The 24,531-nt window shown below is 37.6% G+C and overlaps 1 protein-coding gene across 3 annotated transcripts; it reads left to right on the forward strand.

Moving 5' to 3' along the window:
* Nucleotides 1–247: 247 nt before the first annotated feature.
* On the forward strand, nt 248–19,452 carry LOC113083483 (GAS2-like protein 3). Of its 3 annotated transcripts, none has more exons than XM_026254543.1 (10): nt 248–314; nt 5,729–5,821; nt 6,222–6,276; nt 8,729–8,906; nt 9,954–10,063; nt 10,164–10,302; nt 12,403–12,466; nt 12,947–13,082; nt 14,774–14,881; nt 16,736–19,452. In XM_026254543.1, exons 3-10 carry the CDS (start codon nt 6,250–6,252, stop codon nt 17,723–17,725), a joined length of 1,752 nt encoding a protein of 583 aa, XP_026110328.1. In that variant the 5' UTR covers nt 248–314; nt 5,729–5,821; nt 6,222–6,249; the 3' UTR covers nt 17,726–19,452. The 3 variants fall into 3 exon arrangements, with proteins under 3 accessions (XP_026110328.1, XP_026110327.1, XP_026110329.1); XM_026254542.1 differs by having other exon boundaries at nt 253–314; nt 5,732–5,821; XM_026254544.1 differs by lacking the exon at nt 5,729–5,821 and having other exon boundaries at nt 253–314.
* Nucleotides 19,453–24,531: the final 5,079 nt, after the last annotated feature.

Raw genomic sequence — 24,531 nt, forward strand, 5'->3', positions numbered from 1 at the left:
ATGCATGTATGTATGTATGTATGTATGTATGTATGTATATATATATTAAAACAATCTACTTTTTTCTACTCATGTAGTGCATTGAAACAGGGACTTCCCACTTGCTCTCACGTCCCTGCCCCTTTCCATTGAGTCTTTTGATCTCTGCTCTGATTGGCTGATTTAAACGCGAATCCTTCTCAACTGAACATTCCAAGACGCGTGCAGAAAAAGCAGCTCCAGCTTCAGCTGATGCGCGTCAACGCGCGCGCACCCTGCAGCCACGGAGCGAATAGAAAAAACTACAAACAACTAAATACACACATTGAACTCTGGTGAGTTGATTCGTGTTGTTTTTTCAACCCCAAAATCTCGAAACCGGAGTAGTAGGCCAGGGAGGGTGAGAGAGGACTTTGTTTACTTGGTCATTATATCCTTGTTTTAAAAGATCATTTATTAGAAAAGGAAATACAATGTCAACAAAGCTGTCTTAAATCATAAAAAGCCGTTTTTTGTTGTTTATTTTTAGCCATCTACACTGAAAGAGGAGAATTGTTAAAAAGTCGCATGACTTCTCCATGGAGAATGCGTGATAAATTAGCCAGCGTTTAAAAATACAAAACGCATATTTGCTATAGTGTATCACTTTATAATATATTGAGATTTAATGGTGTTAAAATTTGAGCTGTCTGTCTCTGAATGTGTCAATTATTAGTGGTGACTGACAGATACATGTTTCTACAGGGACATTGAGATGTTGCCCAAACACGTATCTCATTAAAACGGCTTATTATCAATATCATATGAGCCTTAGACTGAATGTTATAGCTTCATCTCTCAAAGATGTGTGCTAAATATACATCCAGCTCCAGAGGAGGGGAAAACTGCAGGTGTTTCCTGATGGAAACTGCAGCCATAAAGTTTTCAGCATGTCCTTGAGCTCTGGCAGGGAATTCTGTTTATCACCAAAGATTTTTCTTGGTCATTGCTGAAGTGCTGTTAACAGATTAAAAAGCCAGTAAAACATTTCAGGAAGCTGAGTTATTCTTTATTCCTGGCATGGTTTGTGAATAACTTGCATTTATTTATTGAGTAGACACTTTGATGCCAAGCAGCTTACAATGAGAAAAAACAGATAAACCGTCCGATATTTAAGGATATTTGGACATTTTAAAACCATAGCAATTACTTTTTTATAGATATTGGGTAAAACGTCTGTTGCCACACTTTTGTTGGCATGACTAAACTGTTCTCATATATAAATGACATAATTTTAACAGTTTTATCCGCAAAACCTGCTTTAAAGATATCGTTGTTGGCATTGGCCATTGAAAACCTCTATTAATCAACCACTAATATGGAAACTGTTTGTTTTTGTTTGTTTTTTACGCATGAGAAAATGCATTTATTCTTTACCCATTGTTTTTCAGTTTGCTTGAGTTTTTATTTTAAAGTTGCAGTGAAACTGAAATAGTGACACTTTTTTATATATATATATATATATATATATATATATATATATATATATATATTATATATATATATATTCTGATGTTATCTTCTATCGTTTTCAGCAGAAGGTCCAGTTATAAATTTTGTTTTAACATTACAAAACACATGCATAGATGAATTGTTCTCAGTAAGCTCTTGAACATGCATTTAGAAAATATATAGTGAGAATTTCATACTGTCTTTAATTGTATGATTGTTATTTTTGTGTAAACTCATGTAAGCCTCCCCCAAAACACCCCATATCCTGCAACTTTACCACCATCTGTCTGATAAGCTGCATCGGGGGGTTCTTGAGCTTGAGAGGAGGGAGAAGAGAAGGGGGTAAATCCTGAAATAAATGAATGGTGGGATTAATTTCCCATGATCTCTGGTGCACATGCTGGTCATTGTTATGAATCTTGGATTACTGTTTGTTTATTAATGACCCAGAGCAGATGATTAGTGGGACGGGGGTGCGGCAGACCCTCTGTGCTTGCTGCTGACTGCTTAATTGTTAGTGTCTTACAGCAAGTCATTGCATCACCATGACAACGGCTTCTGTTTACATTATGCCAGGGAGTGTCTCCATTGGTTTTAAGTGCTGGTTTTGCCAGCATTGTTGTCCTGCAATCTGAAATCTAAAGGTTCTTTATTGGCATTGACGGTTCCATTTAGAACCTTTAACCTTCGTGGAACCTTTCCATGATTCATTATGGTGGAAAAAGGTTCTTCAGATTAAAAAAAATCTTTGAACAAAATGGTTCTTTTAAGAATTGTTGTCTGAAAAAAAAAAAAAAAAAAAACATTTGGAGCCCTTTTTTTAATGAGTGTGAATCATTGTGGTCTAGTCATTATGTTGAGCTGTGTTGATTGCTTTGTTTTGGTGAATTGAGAGCTTTGTTTTGTAATTGTAGAAGCATGAGAACATAGTTTTTCCTTTTTTCTTTTCAATAGGGATTATATTTAAAACTGTGTGAAGTGACGTGTCCCAAAATGTGTCATTTCTCTAACTAGACAACATTTTGGGTATTTTACAAGCATGTTTGAACACTTTTGCAACTGAATGCACCTATTGCTGAGTAGGGAGCTCAAGACACTTTAAGCCAGTGTCCGTTAAGTGAACAGTTTACCCAGAAATTAGATTTACTGCCATCTAAGATGTAGATTAGTTTGTTTCTTCATCGGAGAGTCCGAACAGCTGATAAAAACATCACAATAATCCACACCACTCCAGTCCAGCAATGAATGTCTTGTGAAGCCAAAAGCTGCATGTTTGTAAGAAACAAATCTATCAAGACGTTTCTACATTCTAAATGTTCCTTACGGCTAAAATATGAGTCCATAATCCATAATACGACTTCCTCCAGTGAAAAAAGTCCAAAATATTCACAACAATACATATTTTTTTAGAACTGTTTTGGCTTGTAAATGCTGCTTGATCTGTGCATTTATTTTTATTTTTTTCAGATGAGAGGATTATTATTATTTATTTTTTTGCTGGAAGGAGCATTATGGATTATCGACTTGTATTTTAACAGTTTGAAGTTAAAATATATTTTTTTCCTTACAAACATATTTTTTCGCTCTGAAGACATTAATTTATGGACTGGCCTTGTGTGGATTGCTTGTGAATTTTGCGATGTTTTTTTTTTTTCAGCTTTTGGACTTTCATTCTGACGGCACCCATTCACTGCAGATCATCCATTGCTGAGCAAGTGATGCTATGCTACATTTCTTCAAGTCTTTGATTGTGCAGAAAAAATAACTTTAAAAGTGTGATGTGTGCATGGTTTTTTAGATAAGTGTTCCAGAGCTGGTGGCAGGTGTATAATGTACAGAGGGGGTTTACTCTGCTTCACGGGGGATGGGCTTTTGACCCGTGGTTTATCGGACGCCCATCCTATCTGGGACCATTCATTCTGTATGTGTGTGTTGATGGCTCTCTGTACTAATGAAAGCAACTGACAGGCCAATTAAGATCACAAGCAATGCCAAAAAAGAGCAGAAAGGGGAGGGGCTTTGATTGATGGCCGGCTATTTTTGGGACCCATGTGCAAGCCACTGGTGCACATACATGCAAATAAACACGCATTTATGTGCCACGTGTCGACTCACGTCTAGAGGGAGGAGGAGCAGCCGGCCAACAGGGATGCGTCTGGAAGCGTGATCCTCTTACGTGATTATGTGGTGTCCTGAGGAGCCATGTGGACACCCCCAGTCCTCGCTCCCTTTGTGTCGTCGCATTTAATTAAAGCGACAAATCGACTGTAACTCACGCAGACGTTCATTATAGTAGGATTACAACGTTAGAGTGCTTTGTGTTTTGTCTGATGTTTCACCCAGCCTCATTTCTGCAGCACGTCCCTGTCTTGTGTTTTTGTGGGTGTATCTTTTTTCAGGGCGAAGTTTAAGTGAGTAGATCGTCTGCTGAGAAGTTACTCATGCTTTTATAAAAAAAAGATAAAACATGAGTAATAGAATTTTAATCCAAAAAGTTCTGAACATTTCCATCAAAGCGAATGTCATGTTACATAAAAAATTGTTATATACTAGACTCATGTACTAGTACATATAATTATTCTGAAGTCATACTATACTTAATTTAAGTCATTATTCTTTGTTGATTTTTATTTAACTTCAAGTTTATTGCAGCTATTTGTTGCTGTCTACTTTTAATAATTTAAGAAGTTATATTCAATTAAAAAAAATATAGGAAATATATGATTGAATAAGGAAACATATGATTGGACTGAAAAATTAAATAGTTGTGCTTTTAGTGCAATCCTTTCATTTATGCAAAACCATATAGTTTTAAATGGTGTTCTTTGATGTTCCGTGAAACTTATAGGGAAAGAATTAATCAAATTTTAAGTACTTTTCCATCAAAGTGATTTCAAATTAAACGGGGACTGTATAAAAGTGAATTATAAAACCAAACCAGACTCATTTACTAGATTCTAGAACATGTAATAGTTAATTAGCCATTATTTGTTATTATTTATGTTTAACCGCTCTGTCACTTTATATTTTTGACAAATCAGATTCTTGGAATTATAAGGTTTATCTGCATTCCGAGTAGTTTTGAGATATTGACCTTGAAAGTTTTTGCATTCCATTCGACTGTCTAGATAGAAACGTTTTGTTTTTTAGATAAAAAGTCTCAAAACAACATAAAAAATCATAAATCAAAAATTATGTAAATCACATAATAGAAGTAAGTTGTCACAGAATAAGAATACGTGAATAACTAAATTTGGACAGAAATGTCAGATACGTAGAACCGTACAATTCCAAGGGGGCGAATTGTAATCTTCATTTTCATAAAAGGAATTATGCAATTTAGGTTGAAACTTTAATTAGACATGTCTTAAATGCATCGTTTACTCATGCATCATAAATCCAGTCCATATTTAAATTCTTCACCAATTTTAAGTCATCATTTACTCATGCTTTTTTTGTCCCTTTGAAGCTTGTCAGCTATTTGTCACCATCTACTTTTGTGATTCTGCTAAATATCTTCTAGTCTGCAAAAGATAATTGCATGTTTTGGAACAAAGTCAGTGAGTAAATGATGACCGCGTTTTAATTCAGACAGAACACCCTTTTTCCTTTAAAGAGACACGGTTCATTTTAGAGGCACACTCTGTTGTAAATAAACACAGAGCAGTTGGACGTGTCTCTCGGTCAGTGTGTCCGTTAGTGACGGACTCTTTCCACCGGCAGTTATGTTCTGACAGAGGAATGTGGCCCTTGAGACCCGGAGCCACACTGCCACCCACTTCATAACCCACAGACATCAATTCTGGGTTTGTGTGTCCTCCGCTGTTCTCCGCAGCTTGACATTTTGTGGGCTTGAAGTGCACACAAGACGGGCTTGATTTGAGCTCTCCAGCTGTTCCTCCAGTAATTAACTAGTTCTCTCCCTCTCTGTGGTTTCTTGTGTCTGGGTGAAGAGAGAAAGCGATTGTTTATTCTCTTGGTGCCCTTCAAAAAATGTTCAGATTCTTTTGTGTGCTGTCATGGAGGAGTTTGTTGTGAAGGATTGAGTGCGAATGAACCTTGGACTGTGTGTGTGTGTGTGTGAGTGTGTGAGTGAACGAGGGGGTTGTAACAATAGGACCATTGTAAATGCTTGGCTGGGATTGGATGGGGGTTTGCTGAGCGGCTTCATTAGTCAATCTGTGTTTCCCTTTCTCTCTCTCTCTCTCTCTCTCTCTCTCTCTCGTGCGTGCTCGTATCCTCTGCCATCGGTTCGTAGCAGGAGTGTGTGGTGGGATATACTGCGTTGAGGTGTTCAAGTGGATTGTCTGCTGGCAGCTGGACTGGATTCGTCTCTGCGTGTGTTTCTCAGGTGAGCGTCTCTCACTGAGGAGATGATGAAGATTTAGGATTCACATGAGTGTGTCACTGACAAGCATGTATGTGTGTGTGACTGTTATTGTGTGAGTGTTAAGTGTGTGAATGTGTGTTTAAGGAAAGGAGACGTTTGCTTTGTTTCCTCAGCTGTGCTTATGTTGACTGAACTGTCTTAATCTTGCTGCTTGCTCTCTGGTTTTTGGTCACAGTGATTTTCACAGTGATTATTAAACATTTAACAGTGAGCCGCAGGCGATATTATCCATCCTGCGATGGGACGGACAGCGTTTAAGTGGAGTAAACTGACATGAACTGTATGTGTTTGTGTTTAGTTACAGGAAATAACTGGCGCGTCTGAGTCGGTTTTAACAGCGTTTTATCTGTCTCTCTTTCAGAATGTGGACGTGAATCTCTCTTTAACCAATGATGGCAGTTCAGGCTGGTTTGCAGGTATGCAACTTTATGAATTTATGCTTTTGTATATGTGCTTTTGCATGTTTATAGAATTGGAGGGAGAGTGGATTCGTACCTGCATCCCCAAGATCAGCTTTTTGTGTGTGTGTGTGTGTGTGTGTGTGTGTGTGTGTGTGTTGCAAGCCGCTGTGTCACTGATAGTTTGAATATGGTTTTAGAAGAAAATGATGTTGGTGATGTTGTGGGTCAAGATCTTGGCTAGTTAAAGAAGAGTTTCATGTTCAGATGGGTGATTGACAATAAGTCAAACCATAATGGCATTGTCCTATGGTGCGACTAATACATACTCCATGTAACATTTGAAAGACGGATAAAATAATTCTTTCATGTTATGGCAGATATCAAAATTCTATACTCTTTGTGTCAACATAAAAAAATTAAAATTTAACTTTAAATGCTGCGTAACAAACATTTTGTACAGATTGGAATGGATGACATTTATTTATAAAAATTTTTTTTAATGCTACATAAACATTGTAATGAAAAATTTATTAATTTGGATTAATATGGGTTACTTTTAGCACTGTTATTGAATCAGTAGTATTTATAAGATCAACTGTAAGTGAATGTTATGTGACTAAAAAGCTAATCTAAATGTAAAATTGAGCATTAAATGCATGCACAAATGTATATCTAATAATGACTGATACTAAATACATTTTCTTAGATCAATTGATAATTTAAGAAAAATGGTGCATCTCTAACCTTCTTCATGCACTACACACACACATACTTTTAAGCTATTATCTGTTGAAAAGAGCTAGTCCGATACACCTGCTCTTTTCTTAGAGGAAACCTGACTCCATACGGCTCCAGGGCAATATTTCCCGCCACTCGTGTTCTAAATTGCTTTGAATTTGATGTTTGAATGTTAATAATCTGTTGAACATTCCAAATAGATAATCCTAGACATGTTGTTGATTTTACACCATCATGTCTGAGTCTGAAGTGATTGGTAATTCAGAATGTGTCCATCATGTGTGAACCGAACACATTATGTAATGCTATTGCAACATTTGTGTGATTTGATTGAACATGCCAGACTGTTTGCATTTGAGGTCACAACCATAAGTGAGAATTAGAGTGGTCCGCAAGCAAACACTTGACAGCGCATTTCAATAAAAGTTTAACCAAGCAGAGCTGACCGTAATCTTCTATGGAATGGTAATCTTGGATATTTTATATAATATGAATAAAACACCCCCACGTGGAAACGCTTTCCTGTTTAATTAGTCAGGCTTTGTGCACAAGCAGAAGAAACACTCCATATGTGTGTTAGTAGGAGCCTGGAGCTCTCGCTCGCTCTGTTCCTCATGGGAGTTTGATGCATGTGTGGGAACAGCAGGGTTCATGTACAGAAAGGGTTATGGGATTTCCCTCGGAGTGGGCTGCATCTGTGTTTTTTTTGTTTTTTAATAAATGGTTATTTTGTTTTTGTGTCATTCCCAGCACAGCAGTGTGATTTAGGCTCTTTTAAAGACCTGGTCGTACAGAGTATTGGTAAATGTTTTGTGGTTTGTGTGTTTCAAACAGATGTTTTGCATCAGTCTCGGTCAAGTCACATTCATTTCTATAGTGCTTTATACAATACAGACTGTTTTAAAGCAGCTTTGAAGTAATAAACAAATAAATTAACAGAATTAATGGTCAGATTCTTGAATTCTGCTATAAAACGGCTCTAAAAGACAATAGTGTTATAGTTGGTTGAATCCATCTTTATGTTGCAAAATTAATCCATTATGAAACTAATTTGATTCAGCTATAAAGCAGCTCCCCAAGTAAAAATTTTCTTATAGTTTTTGAAAAAACATTCTTCCAGAAAAATTAATACGCTCTTTCAAAGTTATCTGGTCTTTAATAATGTTCTCAAAATGTTAGCAGAAAAGCATTAATTATACATTGTTAAACACTTTAGTCTGACATTTGTGTAACATAACAAAAAATGTTACTACTTGTTTTGGAACATTTAAGAAAACATTTGAAAGTAACATTCATATAATGATTGCATAATTATAAAATGCAATGTTTCCTTAACGTTGGCGTAAATATTTTTAAAACATTTCACAAAAAACATTTTTATGACATTGTCACTGTCCAGGTCAATTCAGTGCGGTCAAATCAATAAAAGAGTCTTTTAATAGTAGTATTACTCCTACTCATGGTGACGGGTTTGTTTGAATACTTCAGCATGTTTGTGTGAAGTTCTCTTATGAGAGGGTTGTTTTATATAAATGTTATTACTCTTTGTTTGATTAGTCGTGTTTGTTAGGGCTTGGGTGTTTGCAAACTGCCTTGATCTCAGCAGGGTCTCTGTCTTTCCGGAGAAAGACCGTGGAATCTGTGTGAGGGGGTCACTGTGGCCCCAAGACAGTTTTGTGTGTTTCTCTGTGCACATGTTGAACTGTCTAGTTTTCTCTCTCTCTCTCAGGCTTGCTTCAGCGAGAAGTTTGATGTCCCGTTACAGAGTCCTCGCGGCTTGCGCTCTCCCCGGCCCGGCCCGGGTCTGACTGATGTGTTCCAGTTTGACCAGTGGTTAGCCATACGGCACGAAGCCACGCTGGTGCCCATGCAGGAGGATCTGGCCATCTGGCTGAGCGGCATGCTGGGTAAACCTGCTAACACAAAACAAGCCTCTCTCAGTGTATGAAAGCAAAAAATTACTGCTATTATTAGTCTAAATGTCTTTTCCTTTCGTCTGTCAAATTACTAAAACCCAAAGACTCGTATATCAAGCAAAGAAGTGTGGGAAACAACGTTGCTCTCGTATAACAGTGATATACGACCCCCGAAACAAGAACTCAATCTTTTGGTCTTTGTAGAATAATGGAGGGTGTTTCCCTTATACCTGTCTGTCCACATGCTGAGCATGTTCACCGGGGCCAAAGAACGTTCACCCATAAACCTATTGCTCGGTTTGTTTGTTTTTTTTAACATTAAGTCCTTGTAATCCTATAGTCCTCTTTCAGATAATACACTAAATGCGTTGTGGAATTTGAACAAAGTACTCTAAATATGACTGTTTTGTGCTGTTGACCTTGTTTATTATCTACTGACAGGGTATTGGAGATTGTGGCGTGATAGGTCTGAATTTTATTTGTTGTTCGTAGTTTTCAGTCACGTGACTGACGTGGAGACCTGGAGGACAAAACAGTCATAGAAATGCAGCATAGGCCTGTCAATTTTACATGTATGCCTTTAGCAGATGCTTTTATCCAAAGCAACTTACAAAAGAACACCGCTATTCGTCTGCAAGGGGCAACTAGATAAAGACAAGATTAGGCAAGCTACAAAAGAGGAGAACAGAGGGAGTGAAGGTTTAGGAAAGTAAGTTTTTGCCTCATTGTAAAGGTTGTCTCGTTCCAACTTGTCCTTAAAAGTGCTCTGTGTAATATTTTGGCTGTACTAAAGAATAAAAATCCAAATTTGCAGATATTAAAGAGAAACGTGCCAAGTTCACACATTTGTTTCTCCAAAAAAAAAAAAAAAAAAACAGCGCTACAGCCAGTTATTCTAATGAATAATATGAAATGTGTGTTCTGTGTCGGAATGTCTTTTTTTTTTTTTTTTTTTTTTCTTAACCTGTGTGACTCCGCCCACTGCCAGTTTACCCAATAGAATTTTGTCATTGGAAACAGATATCTGTGTTTTCGTAGGTGAGCAGGTGACACCCGAATGCTTCATGGAGGAGCTGGACAACGGTGTTAAACTGTGTCGTTTGGTTGGAATTCTTCAGAGTAAAATCCCACAGGATTCGGAAACACAGGTGTGTAAGGAAGGTGTGATGTGTGGTGGCCGGCGATACAGCTCGGATAACCGCAGGAGTTACGCTTCATGTGTAATTTACGTCTCTGTTTTGTTAACAGCTGCTGTCAAAGAGAATCCAGTTCAAGAAAAACGCCTCCCCTGGATCATTTTTCGCTCGGGACAACACAGCGAATTTTCTGTCCTGGTGTCGTCACATAGGAGTGGACGAGACCTATCTGTTTGAGTCTGAGGGTTTGGGTAAGAGATCTTTTGATCTGGTGTCTAGGTGCAATGTATAATTAATTCCCCGCTGTGGTTAACAGTTAAGTTATTGTAATATTCATTCATGAGCAGAACTGGATGTTTTGTGCATCGCCTAGTTTCTACTTGTACTTCTCAACTTAATACGTGTACACCATGCAGTTTATTATATATTTATTTTATGAATCGCCCAATGTTTCAAACTTTTCCACTTTTCCATTAATTTTCATAATACCGTTCTGTTGTGCACAAGTTTATTCAGCTTTATTTCCCTTTTTTTTTCTTTCATTTGATTCAAATATTAAAGGATTAATTAAAATAATATTTAATGCATTTATTTGTTTTATGGTTTTTAGTAATGCATTTACAAACCATAAAACACACATCACAGAATTTCGGAAAAGATTATACACAATTCATAGTATTGTTAATATTTTAATAGTATATTCTATTGTTAAAATTGTATGACCTCACTTGATTAGACATTTTTGATTATTAAAATTTAATTAAGGCGTTAAAACGGAATACAAAAAATTTAACTGGAAAATGGAATAAAAAAAAAAAAAAAGAAATTCATAGCATTGTTTAAAATGTTAATAATATATTTTTAAAATTGTTTAAATTCACTTAATTAGTCATGCTTTTTGATTGAAAAAAGGAATAATACAATAAAGCTTTAAAACAGAATCCAAAAAAATAAACCAAAAAACACAGAAAAATTTACCAGCTTTAAAAAAAAAACAAAAAAAAAAGAACTACTGGCTTCATAGATCTGCATGCTACGAGTCATGATTATTTTTATATCAATATTACAAGAAAAAGATTAGATCGACTTCACCTGTCTCTCACTATCAGTCCATTAGAACTGGACTTTAATCATGTTGGTTAAATTAATGTATTTAAACTGAGACCAGCGTCCTTCTGTCGGTCTTCTGTGCTAGTGTGTCTCTCTCTGAGCTGTTTAACAGGCCGTAATCATTTCAGAGGATCTGTGGCCGTGTACGTCAGTTGAGCTGTGGCCCCGCACGTCCCCAGCTCTCCATTAATCTGTGATGTTAATGAGTGCGAGTGATCTGGGGTGTAAGTCATTAACCTGACGGCCCTAAGGCTTGCTGTCCTGAAGAGCATCAGTTATCAGTCCGTGTGTCACCGTGCATTATGGGATGCAAACTGACAGAACTCAGTGTGACCTGTAATCGGGCTGGTATGAGAGAGAGGGGACAGCAAGTTTCCAAACCCAAATGAATTTCAGTGGTGCATGTGGCTAAAACTGAGACTTTCTTGAAGGTTTGTTTTTTTTTTTTTTTTTTACGTATTTTTGCAAAATTATTATTGGTTGACCTGTTTGCATTGAAAATACTTTTAATACTTAATTAAAAGTTTAAATAATGATCTTTTTGGATTTTTAAGACCCGAAATTATGACTATCTAGTACTTTTTACATTTTAAATGTGATTTTCATTATATAAACCATTCAAGTCAAGTCACTACAGTCAAAACCATTTTTTTTCATGCACTGGCCATTGGCTTCCATAACATGCCTTCTTTCAGACTAGTGGAACGTAGTAAACATTTTAAGTCAATTTCTTTCTTTTTTTTCTTTCATGAAGACCTAAAAAAACATTTGACTCTTATATAGCAAAATGAAACAAGCATTTCAAACCTACCCAACCCCCCCATATTAGATTCTTGTTTTGGAAATATATGCAAATGTGTGCATATGTAATTATATAATGAATAATTTTGCATATTTAAACAAAATTTCAGAAAATAGAATTATTAAATGAAAATGCATTTATATGAACAAACGGCTATATGAAGCAAAGTTATAATCATTAAGTAAAAATATTTTTGTTAATTGAAATAAGGATGACATAAAATTATACTTTTTGGATGAAAAGCTTAAAAATAAAATTTATTTGAAGTTTAAGTCAAAGCACCATACTTTGCATATTTAAAAAATATTGTGTTTTAATGTACTAGGATTAATAGTTTGCATGTGGTACCGGTTATATCTGTAGCCTTAATAACTTTTGACAATGAATGATTGCTGGGTAATTATGGTAACGGCTCTCCCTCCCTTCCTTTCTTCCCCAGTCCTGCATAAAGAGCCGCGGCAGGTGTGTCTGTGTCTGCTGGAGATCGGGCGGATCGTCTCCAGGTAAGAGAACCGGCTCTGATGATCCCGCAGGTGACAGATGTCAGGTTGTGCTTTGGGGTCAGAGGTCAGGGGCTGCTTTAGGGGCTTTAAAGTTGGGTGGAGGGCAAATTTACAGGGATTTCACAGGATTTAATTGGCTTCAGTGCTTAGAGCAGCTATTGTGCTGTAGAGAATCTAAAACAAATCTGAATTTCTATAATTACACAACGGTGACTGTAAGTAAGGGCCTTATTTTGCAATAATGAACATCTGAATTTATATTATCTTGACTATTACCTCGAAACTTACCAAATAAATAAAAAAATTCTGATTTGAGTTTGACATAATTGTATTATTTATGGCATTTAATGGTCATTATAGCAAAGTTAAGTTAAATTGTGATTAGCTGACCAGAACAAAAACCCAAATAAACATGTAAAACGTTATAATTTACTGTTAGGACAGTGTGTTGATGGGTTTTTTGTTTGTTTGTTGGTCTAGGTATGGGATCGAACCTCCGGTTTTGGTTAAACTGGAGAAGGAAATTGAACTGGAGGAAAGTCTAATGATGACGGATCACGTGTCTCCAGTAAAAACATTCACTGTGTGCTGTCAGCACGGAGCCCTGTATCACGCCGTGAGTAACACACACTGTAGCACACTAAGGTCAGGCTTTTAGTTTGAGTTGAATTATGATCCTAGATTTTTAAAGTTTGTAAACCGTATGTATAGCTGGATCTGTATACATGCATTTTCTAGATGACAACCTGCAAAATGTGCAATATTCAATAAGACAAGCTCTGTGTGTGTGTGTGTTAGTGTTGTCAAAAGACCCAGTATACTTCAGTACCATGTCGGTACTAAAAAAATGAAACTGTCACTGTACCAGGTTTCTTTAAGTACCTGTGGTATGGAGTACCCGATCAACCCGGTTCTCGATGCATATCGCTATGATTTCCACTAAGCAGAAAATGCAGACGTAATCTCAAAATCCAGTCATGAAAATGAAATTTACATTTTAATATAGACAGTCACAGAATTTGTCAAAGTTAGCATAAATTAATCAAATTAAAACTCCATATGCACCAGTATCTGTAAATGTTAAGCCGCAAAAGCTGGTTGAAATATGAATCCTGCATGTTCTGCGCGTCTCTGTGTGAATGAATGAATGGTTTGTTTACTACATGGACTGAAGCGTGTGACGCTTGCAGTAATTTCAGCATCTGCCATCTCAATGTGGACATAAATATTAGTATTAAAAAAATCATATTTTTGTGTTTTGCTTTGGTACCGAAATTGGTACAGAGAACCGTGGATTTTCACTGTTATCGGTACCGAATACTGACATTCTGGCACCGTTACAACACTAGTGTGTGTGTGTGTGTGTGTGTGTGTGTGAGAGAGAGAGAGAGAGACAGAGAGAGAGATACTAGGCGTTTCTCAACGTCAAGGAAGGATCCTCGGAAGCCAGAATTTCGAGGATGCTACATCATTGACATCTGTCGAAGGACTGTTCCAATGTCGAGAATCCTCGGAATTTCAACCAAGGACTGAGTCCTTCTTTTGAAAAATATCACATTTAACAATTGTTAACTTGGTTGCGTCACCGGCATTTCTTTTATAAATAACTAGTTAAGTTGTCCAAAGTAATTTAACGTTAATATTATACCATTCACAGCATTATTCAAACGCACCTTTTCACTGACGCAATGACGTGCACTTGCTAGCCTGTTCCTATGCTATGCTATGCTATGCTATGCTAAAGAGGAGCCTCGCCTAGCCTCTGAAGGAGACTTGGAAGGACCAGTCCTGCCAAGGAAGTATCCTTGACATTGAGAAACGCCAACTTTTTCCCTCAATTAAAATAACTGGAAAAAAAAATAAAATGTTGAAAATATACAAAAAAAATAAAATTGTATATAATAATAAAAAAACAATAATAGTATCTCAATGATACTAAAATAAGACTGGCTTAATCTGAAATATTGTAAATGTTCAGGAATATTACAGGTTTGAAGAAAATGTATTTTATTTGTCAGATTTTTTTGCATGATGAGGCTCCGCATCCTTCTTCGTTCTGACACAGTTATCACACATCTCCAGTTCAGTTTATTGTTTGATGAGTGTGTAAACAGCAGCTGTTGTTTAGAAACATGCTTCATATCGGGGACCAATATGTCACTCCAGTGTAACCAGTGGGACTTCCTCGGGTCCTGAGTTCAGCACTTAAAGTTCATATATCTGCTACAAACTAGCTGGTATCTTTCAATCTTGCAAATGAGTAAATTTTTCTCTCATTTCACCCGAACAAACTCTTCTGATTTGTAGGATCGTGCAGATCAGGACGACCCTCCTTGTAACTGCACACAGAAGTTTTCCATCGAGTATCTGTCTGAGGGACGCTACAGGCTCGGAGACAAGATCCTGTTCATCAGGGTAGGAGCAGCTTTTAGAGACTATTTTACGAGTCTTTAAAGCCACAATAAAGTGGAAGTAGCAACAGATCTTTTCTTGCATATTGTGATATATCCGAGTGTAAAAGATCAGAAATGATAAATGTAGGGTGGGACTTGGTTCTGTGTATCAGCTGTTGATTGGATTTTGAAATGTGGGCGTGGCTCTGTAAAGTGGAGGCGGGGTTTAAGAGCACTAGCTGTTTAGAAAAGCCCTGCAAAGATAAGTGTCTTTCACTGGAAGATCCAGTTCTGACATTTTGATCCAAACGAAACGTATGCATGGATAAATTGTTCACATTCATCTACCAAGATCTGTAAAATGCATTTAGAAAGTAGGTAGGATGAATTTTCATTTCATGCTGATTATAAGAATCGGCACTGTTTTACATGATCTTGTTTTCATTCTGTTAAAATCACACTGCAGATAAACCGTATGCAAACACGCTCATCCGAGCACGCTTGGCTCTCATTCACAACCACTGTAGCAATCCGCTAAAGCCAATCTAGTTTGTTTAACCAGCATGTCCTGAACTGTCATAACATTCGCTGACACAGACACACACATCCAGATTAGGTAGAACATGCACATACACACAGACGCCGTGTGAACATGTTCTTCCTGATTTAAACAGTGAGGTCAAACCACATGGCAATAAATCAAGCCAGTTTAATAGAGTTGCAACAAAAATGAACCGTTTTGGAGGAAGGAAATCATCTCTTCCTTATTACTGCTGGTTATAGCATGAAATAAACGTGAATGTGTATATTGAACTAAACCGTACAACTAAGTGAAATTATTCATGTCTCATGTAATTGTTCAGTCAGTGTCCACAGAAAGACAAAAACATCAGATTTACCTCAGAAAAGTCATTCAATATCCATAAACTCATTATTTAGTTAGCTTATAAAATAAAAAAACTCTAGAGAGGAGCATTATGATAAATATTATGCACTAAATTACGGTTTTCTTAGATTTTTACTTTTCCTGTTGACATTAATGTGTATAAATCTGTCAGGAAAAACAGCCTTATATTGCAGACATTTTTTTTTAATGTTTGTATTTCAACAACAAATTAGTTGAAACATAATTATACAATGAAAAAGTTCATATAAAACTGGCTAATGTGCAAGTTATATGTTAGTACAACTTAATTACATGCTGATTATTAAATCAATTAGATGAATCGATTATAAATATATATTTGAGTTTTGATAACTTTGGTTTTGTGTAAAAATTGCTTTCGGTGCATCAATTAATTTTTTTTTTATTTCTGTGTTGATTATTCAGTTTAATTGATTATTAAATACATTTTTAGAGAAACATCTAATATGTAAAATTTAATAATAACGTCTTCTACATATTTACATACATACAAAATTTACTTTTTTTTTTTATTTAAATGTGGATTATTAAATTTCATTTAAATAAACTTTTTTGGCTAAATTAACTAATAACTGTTTTGTTTTTTTATTTACATGTTTAAATACTGAACTCTTAGTTTTAATTTGAGTGTTTTTTTATTTGATTAAGTATAATTGATTAACTTTTTTTTGTTTTTGGCTAATAAAAACTAAAACATTGCCTAGTGCAATTTACCTATTTATATGCATTTAAGAGTTTTTTTTTTTTTTAATTTAATAATTGATTATTAAATATTTTATTTTCTGTTTTTGGTTAATAAAAACTGTATTATGTGAAGTTTGCATATTTATAAACATCTTTAGTTTTAATTTGGGTGTTGATTTATTAAGTACATTTGATTATTAAAAGGTAATTTCGGTGCATCACTAGTATTCATTATATTGCTTACTAATTAAAATCCTCCCTCCTTAGATGCTCCATGGCAAGCATGTGATGGTACGTGTCGGTGGAGGTTGGGACACTCTGAAAGGGTTTCTGATGAAATACGACCCCGACCGCGTGCTGCAGTTCACCACTCTGGAGCAGAAGATTCTAGCCTATCAGAAAGGCCCGTCCGGCTCAGGCCCCGCCCACAGCTTGCAGGCCACACAGCCGCCCACGATGAACCCCATCGCAGCCGTTAACCTTCTCCCAGAATCATCCTCTTCATCGTCATCCTCCACAACATCTGTGTCCAAACCCAACACGCCTACACCCGCGTCCCGTGGTTTCACCCAGTCGCCCGCTTCCACGCCCTCAATGCCTCGCAGAGCCGCGGCACCCAAGAAGATTTTTCACACGCCCACCGCTTCACCGAAAATGACGCCTCTTTCATCACCCATCCCGAAAAGAAGCCCGCTTCCCCAGTCAACCCAAAAAGCCCCTTCCGCTGCATCCAAGACCAAACTGCGTCCGCGTGGATCTCCGACTCAGCCTCGCAGTCCCGTCTGTCCCGAACCCACCTGCAAGCTGCCTAAACCTTCAGCACCACCGACATCTGTGCAAAAACCGGCCCGTCGTGACGCACGCCCGCCTCCGGCACCCATCCGCTCACAGCTCGCCCAGAGACGCCCTCCTTCCCCTGCCTCCGCCCTGCACATAGAGTCCAGGGAGCGCCGTCCCGCTTCCCCTCGCTTGGTTTCAAATAACCCCAAACAGACGATTCCTCTCCCAAAACCTTTCAAGAGTAAATCCTTAGAGCAGAACACAGCTGCTACACGAACCGTTGCGTCTGTCAACGCTAAAACAACCTTCAGGAAACCTCTGGTCAGCAGTAACCCTCCCGTCCAGACGCCCGCTGTGAGCAGCACTACTAAACCAGCGCCCAACAGCACTACCCACAAATACACAGCACGGACTAAACCCAGCAAACGTGACGAACCCTATTTTGAGATGAACAATAAGAGAAGGGTAAAGAACTGAGAATGCTGGGATATGTAGCGTCACGCTTCACATACGGATTTATTCGGATGCCATAATTAATTTAAAGTGAAAATGAGGCTGTGATGTGATTGTTGTATTTTTTAAATGTTGAAATTACATTTTTAAGATAGGCTAAGGCTATATATCTAGCCCAGCTATGAAAATGAGACTTTTAATTCAAAACAACCTTTTAAACATAATGCACATCTGTGTTTGACAGCCTCATCATTTTCATTTACGTTAAGTTAATTATGACATCTGTTTGTTTGTTTGTTTGCTTTGCATCGGTCAAAACTTCTCCGGCTTTCATTTGTGCTGGGATATATAGAGGGTCAGGCTTCATATACAAATGTGTTCAGATATTATATTTAATGTAATTTAAATAAAAACGAAGCTGTGATGTGTGCAGTCCATTTAATTGGGTGTCTGTTGTAAACATTGCAAATACGTTTCTAGTGGCCAAGCTATTTAAATTAGGTTTTTAATTCAGTACAATTAAATGCACTGCACATCTGTCTTTAACAGCCTCTTTGTTCATTTAAATTAAACTAAATTAGCCATAATCTGTTTGTTTTCTTGGCATCTGTCAAAATGTTCATCTCAAGCTTTCATTTGTGCCATCATCAGGTTATGCCTCGGATACATTTTACACAAATTATCACGTTTTTTTATTCTTCTTTAGCTACTGTAATTATCATTATTTTAGCTAAGAGTTTAGGAAGCATTTATAGGTTTAGTTTAAGTGTTTTGAAATTATGCACGGTTATGCAAAACTCATATCATCATCTTTTGTGTTTAATATCCGTTACTTTTTTATGTGATCTGATTTGACTCCTGATTGGGTTATAAATGTATTAGTATTACTTATTGATACCGTAAATCATTTATTCACTGTATGTTAATGTATTCTGAGCTCATAAGAAACACTAGAAGAGTGTTGGAAAGGTAAAGCGGTAAGTGTGTGTGTGTGTGTTTAAACTAATGTCTGTCTTTATGTATAATGTGCTGCGGGGCACACATGCAAAGGTCTGCTGTTCTGTATCCACTTCATATTTACATTGAGAGCACTGTATTACATAAGAGACATATGTAGATGAATCCACTCTTGTTGTCTGACACCCCATAATATGCAGAAACACCTCTCTATGGCAACCAAAGCGAAATTCATGTTTGAATCTTGTATTGCATCATTTTAAAGCACATTTTAAAAACTATTTTAGAGTATTTAGGGTTTTTCGACGTGCCTTAAATTTGTGTTTGTAGAAATATAGGTGTAGTTTCTTATCAAACGCACTTGAAGAACTGTGTTTAGTCAGGATGGTTAGTTTGGCAGGTACTGCGGTTTAATTTGTATGTTTTAAGTTGGTCAGACAGCCAGCTGTCACTAAAAGAAATGCTACCTCCTTTACGCCACACGAATACTACTGACTCAGTCATGCCCAAAAACACCTGAGCTTTTATTACACTGTCCAAGACGATGCTAAATATTTTCCAGTTTATTCAAGAGTTACAGAAAGGTTATTATAAATATAAATTTTACGTTTAAGGGTAATTGTTCTCTTTTTTTCGGATGTGGTTCTTTTAATTATATATTTGTGCGCCAGATCGTGTGAGAGAGATTCTTCCAGCACTTTAAGAAAAAGTTTGTTTTGAATGTAGCTTATTTTCGTTGTTTTGTTTGTTTGTGTCTTTGCATTCTGTCAAATAAAGATCTATACAGTGTATAATCTGCTTGTGGCGTACTTCAACAGCAAATTTGTTCAGAACACCAGGTAAGGTTACTTTATCTTAATTTTTGTACTGGCATTGTGTAAATATCAGGATAATATTACAGTGAAAATGAGTTTTACTACATCTATCTCTTTGTTCTCATCCATAAAATGCATTGATATGAGATTATAATAGCTCATGTGTGTGATAGTGCTGCAGCCTAGTGGCTAAAAACACAAAACTACAAACTCAAAGATGAACAGTATTTGTATATTTGATTGGATCAGTGCAGTCTAATCAGTAATTAATGCCATGGATATTATAGTTAACTAAAACCATTAAAAAAAAAAAAAACTTAACTTAAATGGTAACAAAAAAAAAAAAAAAACATTTTGTCTTTGTAGTGTAAATGTGTACAAAACATTTTTTTCTTTTTTTTTAATTCTGTCAGTTACCAAGAAATCTTATCTTAATTTAGTTATTAAATTAATTTGCTAAAATAACAAAACAACAAAAAACTGAATAAAAAATTCTAGACATTAAAAATACTAAAAAATTCAAAATTATTAAAAACTTAACTATTTTTTTAATATTCAAAATAATAAATAATAAAAACTATAATACTATCAAATAATTGTCAACATCCATTACGGTGCGTCAAGTATTGCCACGTTTATTTAAAAAATTATTTTCAGTCAGCATACTCAGACATATAGTCACTTTTTAAAAATCTAACCATTTTTGTTCATTTATTTTTTATCTACCGACTCATTTCAACAAAGTAAGCATGTGTTTCTTTGGCACAACTCATGCAAGTCTTTGGTTCAAACGATTCAAATGTAGCGATTTAATACAGAACAGTTCGATGTTTAACCACGTGGTGGCGCTCTCTACTCACTTTTATGGATCATATCTGACTACGTACGTACAGCTTTTCCCCTTCAAAACCTTAATACGCTGCTTAATATATCTGGGGTTGTCTGAGTTTATCAAACTCTGGATATATCATTCTGTTTTGCTCGTGTATCCATCAGATGATAGACTAATATTAAAAAGATTAGGTGGATAATCTGGTAGAGTGGCTTATGTCTAATAACTTCTCTGATGATGCAGGTTTTTAGTCGCTGAAGTAAAGCTGCATGTCAAGTGAATCCTTCAGTTCAGTCTTTATGGCTGTGCATTTCTAGATGCAATTTTGTACGGTTCACGCTTGACACCTCCAGTCCTTTAAGATTTGTCAAAGGAAAAATAATCATTTTAAAAACATTGCATTTGGAAAAAGCATAACATAAATCACATTTAACTATTTCCATCACATTTCTAGGCCTATATTTTTTTTATCCCGATATTTCCAGGTATTCCATCACCGTGAGAATCCAATGTATAAATGCATAGTTTACACAAAATTCATTTCCTGGCAGATATAAATATACTACTTAACACAACACTTTAGATATTAATATACGGTACAATAAATTAACACAAACTAGGTTTACAAATCGAACTAACCAGAATATGAAAGAGTCCAATATCTTCCAGACTCCAGATAAAATGATTCCCCATCAAGTTTATTACGTGTATTTAAAATATGATACAAATCTATTGTAACTAGATAGAAATATATTCTTGTGGCTTCACTCGCTCAGCGCTCGTGCTGCGTCAAACCCAGAGCGCGCGGACATTATTCTCCACCGCGCGACGCCACAACATATCAGCAGGCGCAGCCAAACGCATCCCAAACACGCTCGAAATACCGTTAAAAACACAAAAATCGGCTTCCTTGAACTGTTCTAATCGTCTGCTTGACAAAATGGGGTCTTTCGCGTCGAAGCTCCGCCATTTTGTGGCAGAATAACTTGCGAGAGGGGTGCGTGTAATGGTTGAATGTAGTCACCCCCGTGTCGTTTATATCCGCCCGGCGCTTATTACAAGGGACAGGGAGTAAATTACGATCCATCCGCTGCAACAAAGCGCAGATTGTGCTCCTTTAACTGCAGACGCCACGGTTTAACTTAAGCTATTAATGTTTATTGCAGAGCAGCGCTCTGTGTCAAATATGTGGAGTTTAGTCAAAGATTGGAAGACTTTTGCTCATGCATTTTATTAGTCACCATGATATAGCAAAACTTAGTAGTTCAAATGAAAAGTGACTTTGTTTTAATAACAAATATAAAAAATTGATTCATTTAAACTTCTTTCTCTAGTTGGTGCGTTCCAAATCGCATACTTATGCACTATTCTATGAAGTTTTATAGTACAAATCATAGATTTGTGACACATTTGACCGATCCAGATACGTTGACGTGTTCACCATTTTAGAACGGTGAACTTGATGTAATTTACCATAATAATCAATTAATACTCAAAGATATACATGTGTATAACTTGCTGTTGTAGATGCACACAGTCAACTTGCACTCGAAGGTTCGCAGATCATTCCAAAAACAGCATATGGTTTATTGTATTGCGGTCACACTGCGGAAACAGTCACTAATGAGGCATCTATGTGTATATATATCAGTGGTATAAATATTGCAAGTAGTGTGTTCACACTGAAAATTTCAAAAAGAAAAAATGCACTTTAAATACCTGGATGATGCACTTAAATAACCGAAAAAATTTGGAATGTTGAACTGCATACCAAATTATGCACTATGCACTTATGTACTATGCAATCAACCATGTAGTGTATGATTTTTATTATTATATATTTAAAAGGTTATTTTGTCATTAATAATAGGAGTCTGATAGCCCCTTAAATACATAATTAAAGCTGCGACAGTTGAGTACATTAAAGTCCGTGTGAAACAGAAGTTGCTGCCAACTTTATTTCAGTGTAGTGTATTTCAATGGAATATTGAATAGAGGGCGTGGTTTTATTTTTGCGCGTGGTTATGGATATTCGGAACAAGTCGTCAAACTGACGTCATCAGAAAAGGAATACCATACCAGAGCTGAAGTAAATGTTGAGAATTTGATAAAATTTTTTGTCAGTGGATTAAATTAAAATTAAAAATAAAATTTATGCATTTAGCAGACGCTTTTATCCAAAGCAACTTACAGTGCATTCAGGCTATCAATTTTTACATATCATGTGTTCCCGGGGAATCGAACCCCCAACCTTGCGCTTGCTTGTTTGATTAACTTGCATGGATTAATTGTCCACATCAGGATTAGCTATGTGTGCTAGTAAAGTTAATAAAGTACAATTTGATATAATGCCGCCTTAAAGTGTACAACTTTCCACACTAAGTTTAGTCATTTGGGACGCTAGTGCAGGCTGTCAGTTCCCTTCCCCCAACCGACGCTCATGACAGGCTTCCGTTTTTAACGGTCTGTTGGAGTTTCGTGACTCCCCCTTCGCTCCAGCGAGCTCCGTCTATTGTTCATGAGCGGCGCTGTGGCGGTTGCAGTACCGACGCTTGCCTGATGTGGGCGCCGCTGAGCCGCGCGGCCTCGGGTCTTTTTGTCTGAACTGGATCCCTCTGCCGCTTCACAGTGTGCGCGATTAAACCGGAGCCGCGTCCGTCCCGCACTGTCAAAAAACCCACTCCAAACCCCAACGCAGGCGCAGCCGGTACCGTTGTTTTCCCCGTGCAGCCATGAGCGGTGCAGCGCTGCCGTTGGACTGAGCTCGCTTGGGTTCGCGGGCTGCTCGTGCTGCCGTTGGAGCGGGTTTCTCCACTCTCATCCTCCGTCGTTTCTTTAACTTTTCAAACACGCAGCCGCGCCGGAGCGGAGCGGACCGGAGCATGGGATCCCCGGACTCTTAGGAACCGAATCTGAGCTGGGGGTTTGACCGAATTTCAGCGAAACGATGGCGAACTCGACGGGGAAAAACCTCCCCGAGCAGCGGAGGAAAGGACAGGCTTTCCTGGACGAGCTGCGGCAGTTTCACCACAGCAGAGGGTGAGCGGGAATCTCGCTCTTATTATAACTTGGGTGACCCGCGCTGGGCGCGTGAGGGGTCCGGACGTTGTTCATTTGGGCTGTTTTTCTCCACAGATCTCCGTTTAAAAAGGTTCCCGTGGTGGGTGGGAAGGAGCTGGACCTGGGTGCTCTGTATATGAGAGTGGTGTCTTTAGGGGGCTTCGCGAAGGTAAGTTCCTCACACACACTAAACTTAACATTTCTCATCTCACACACACTCTTCCAACTCAACTTCTTTGCTCGTTTCGGTGGATCTGTCAGCGGTTCTGCCGTACATCGGCCTGTGTAAGTGTATTTATGTATGTGTGAGAGAGAGAGTGAGTGAGTGAGTGTATGTGTGTGTATTTGTCCCACACACACTTTCACACAGTCTCACTTCAAAATTACCGGGCGGCTTTTACATCAATAACCCGTACCGAGGCTGAGGCACCGAACCCCGTCCGGACCCGCCGTGTACATCACCGACTTTATCCCTGCCGTGTGGCGGAGGATTGAGCGACTGTAGGCCGCATTCGGGCCTGTGTATGTGTCGCGCTGTAAATACAGCCTCAAACCGTGCCAGATCCGCGGTCCAGTCGCGGGGGTTCGGACGGGTTTCGCCTCGGAGCACCTTGTTTCCCGGCTACTGGTTTGATTTATTCATTTCACATGGGAAAGTGTAAGTTAGCCGGAGTGCTAATGGGAGTTAGCATGTACACACACACACACACTCACTCAAACACACACACAAACACACACAGACATAAGACATACTCTCTCTCACACACGGTCCTGCATCGGAACCGAACCCCTCTCACCTGTCTCCTCACCCTACAGGTGTCCGACAAGAACCAGTGGGGCGAACTGAGCGAGGATTTCAATTTCCCCAGATGTTGCTCGAATGCTGCTTTTGTTTTGAAACAGTACTACCTTCGGTGAGTGTTTCTTATTCAGTTTCTCTCTCTGATCAGCTCTGGCACATGTGCTCAATGTTTACAGGCGCCTCTCTGCTCTGATGCTCTCAAACCTGCGGCCCGGTTCTGACTCAAAAGTGTGTTTTGGAGGAGCCTATGTCCGTGTTTCTGATTGCATAAAGCAGACATTTGACCGTTTTTAATATCAGCTTAGGTCGAGTTGCTAATGCAACATATTGTTGCAAAACAACTTAAATCAGGGAGTTTTTACTG

This window comes from Carassius auratus, unplaced genomic scaffold (genome assembly GCF_003368295.1).
Source record: "Carassius auratus strain Wakin unplaced genomic scaffold, ASM336829v1 scaf_tig00038315, whole genome shotgun sequence".
Classification (NCBI taxonomy): domain Eukaryota; kingdom Metazoa; phylum Chordata; class Actinopteri; order Cypriniformes; family Cyprinidae; genus Carassius; species Carassius auratus.

Bases quoted from the DNA above. Each gene is read 5' to 3' on its own strand.
- LOC113083483 (XM_026254543.1), top strand. From the start codon at position 6,250: ATGATGGCAGTTCAGGCTGGTTTGCAG. The intron at 8,907-9,953 runs GTAAACCTGCTA...GTGTTTTCGTAG, and splicing joins CTGGCTGAGCGGCATGCTGG to GTGAGCAGGTGACACCCGAA. The intron at 14,882-16,735 runs GTAGGAGCAGCT...CTCCCTCCTTAG, and splicing joins ACAAGATCCTGTTCATCAGG to ATGCTCCATGGCAAGCATGT.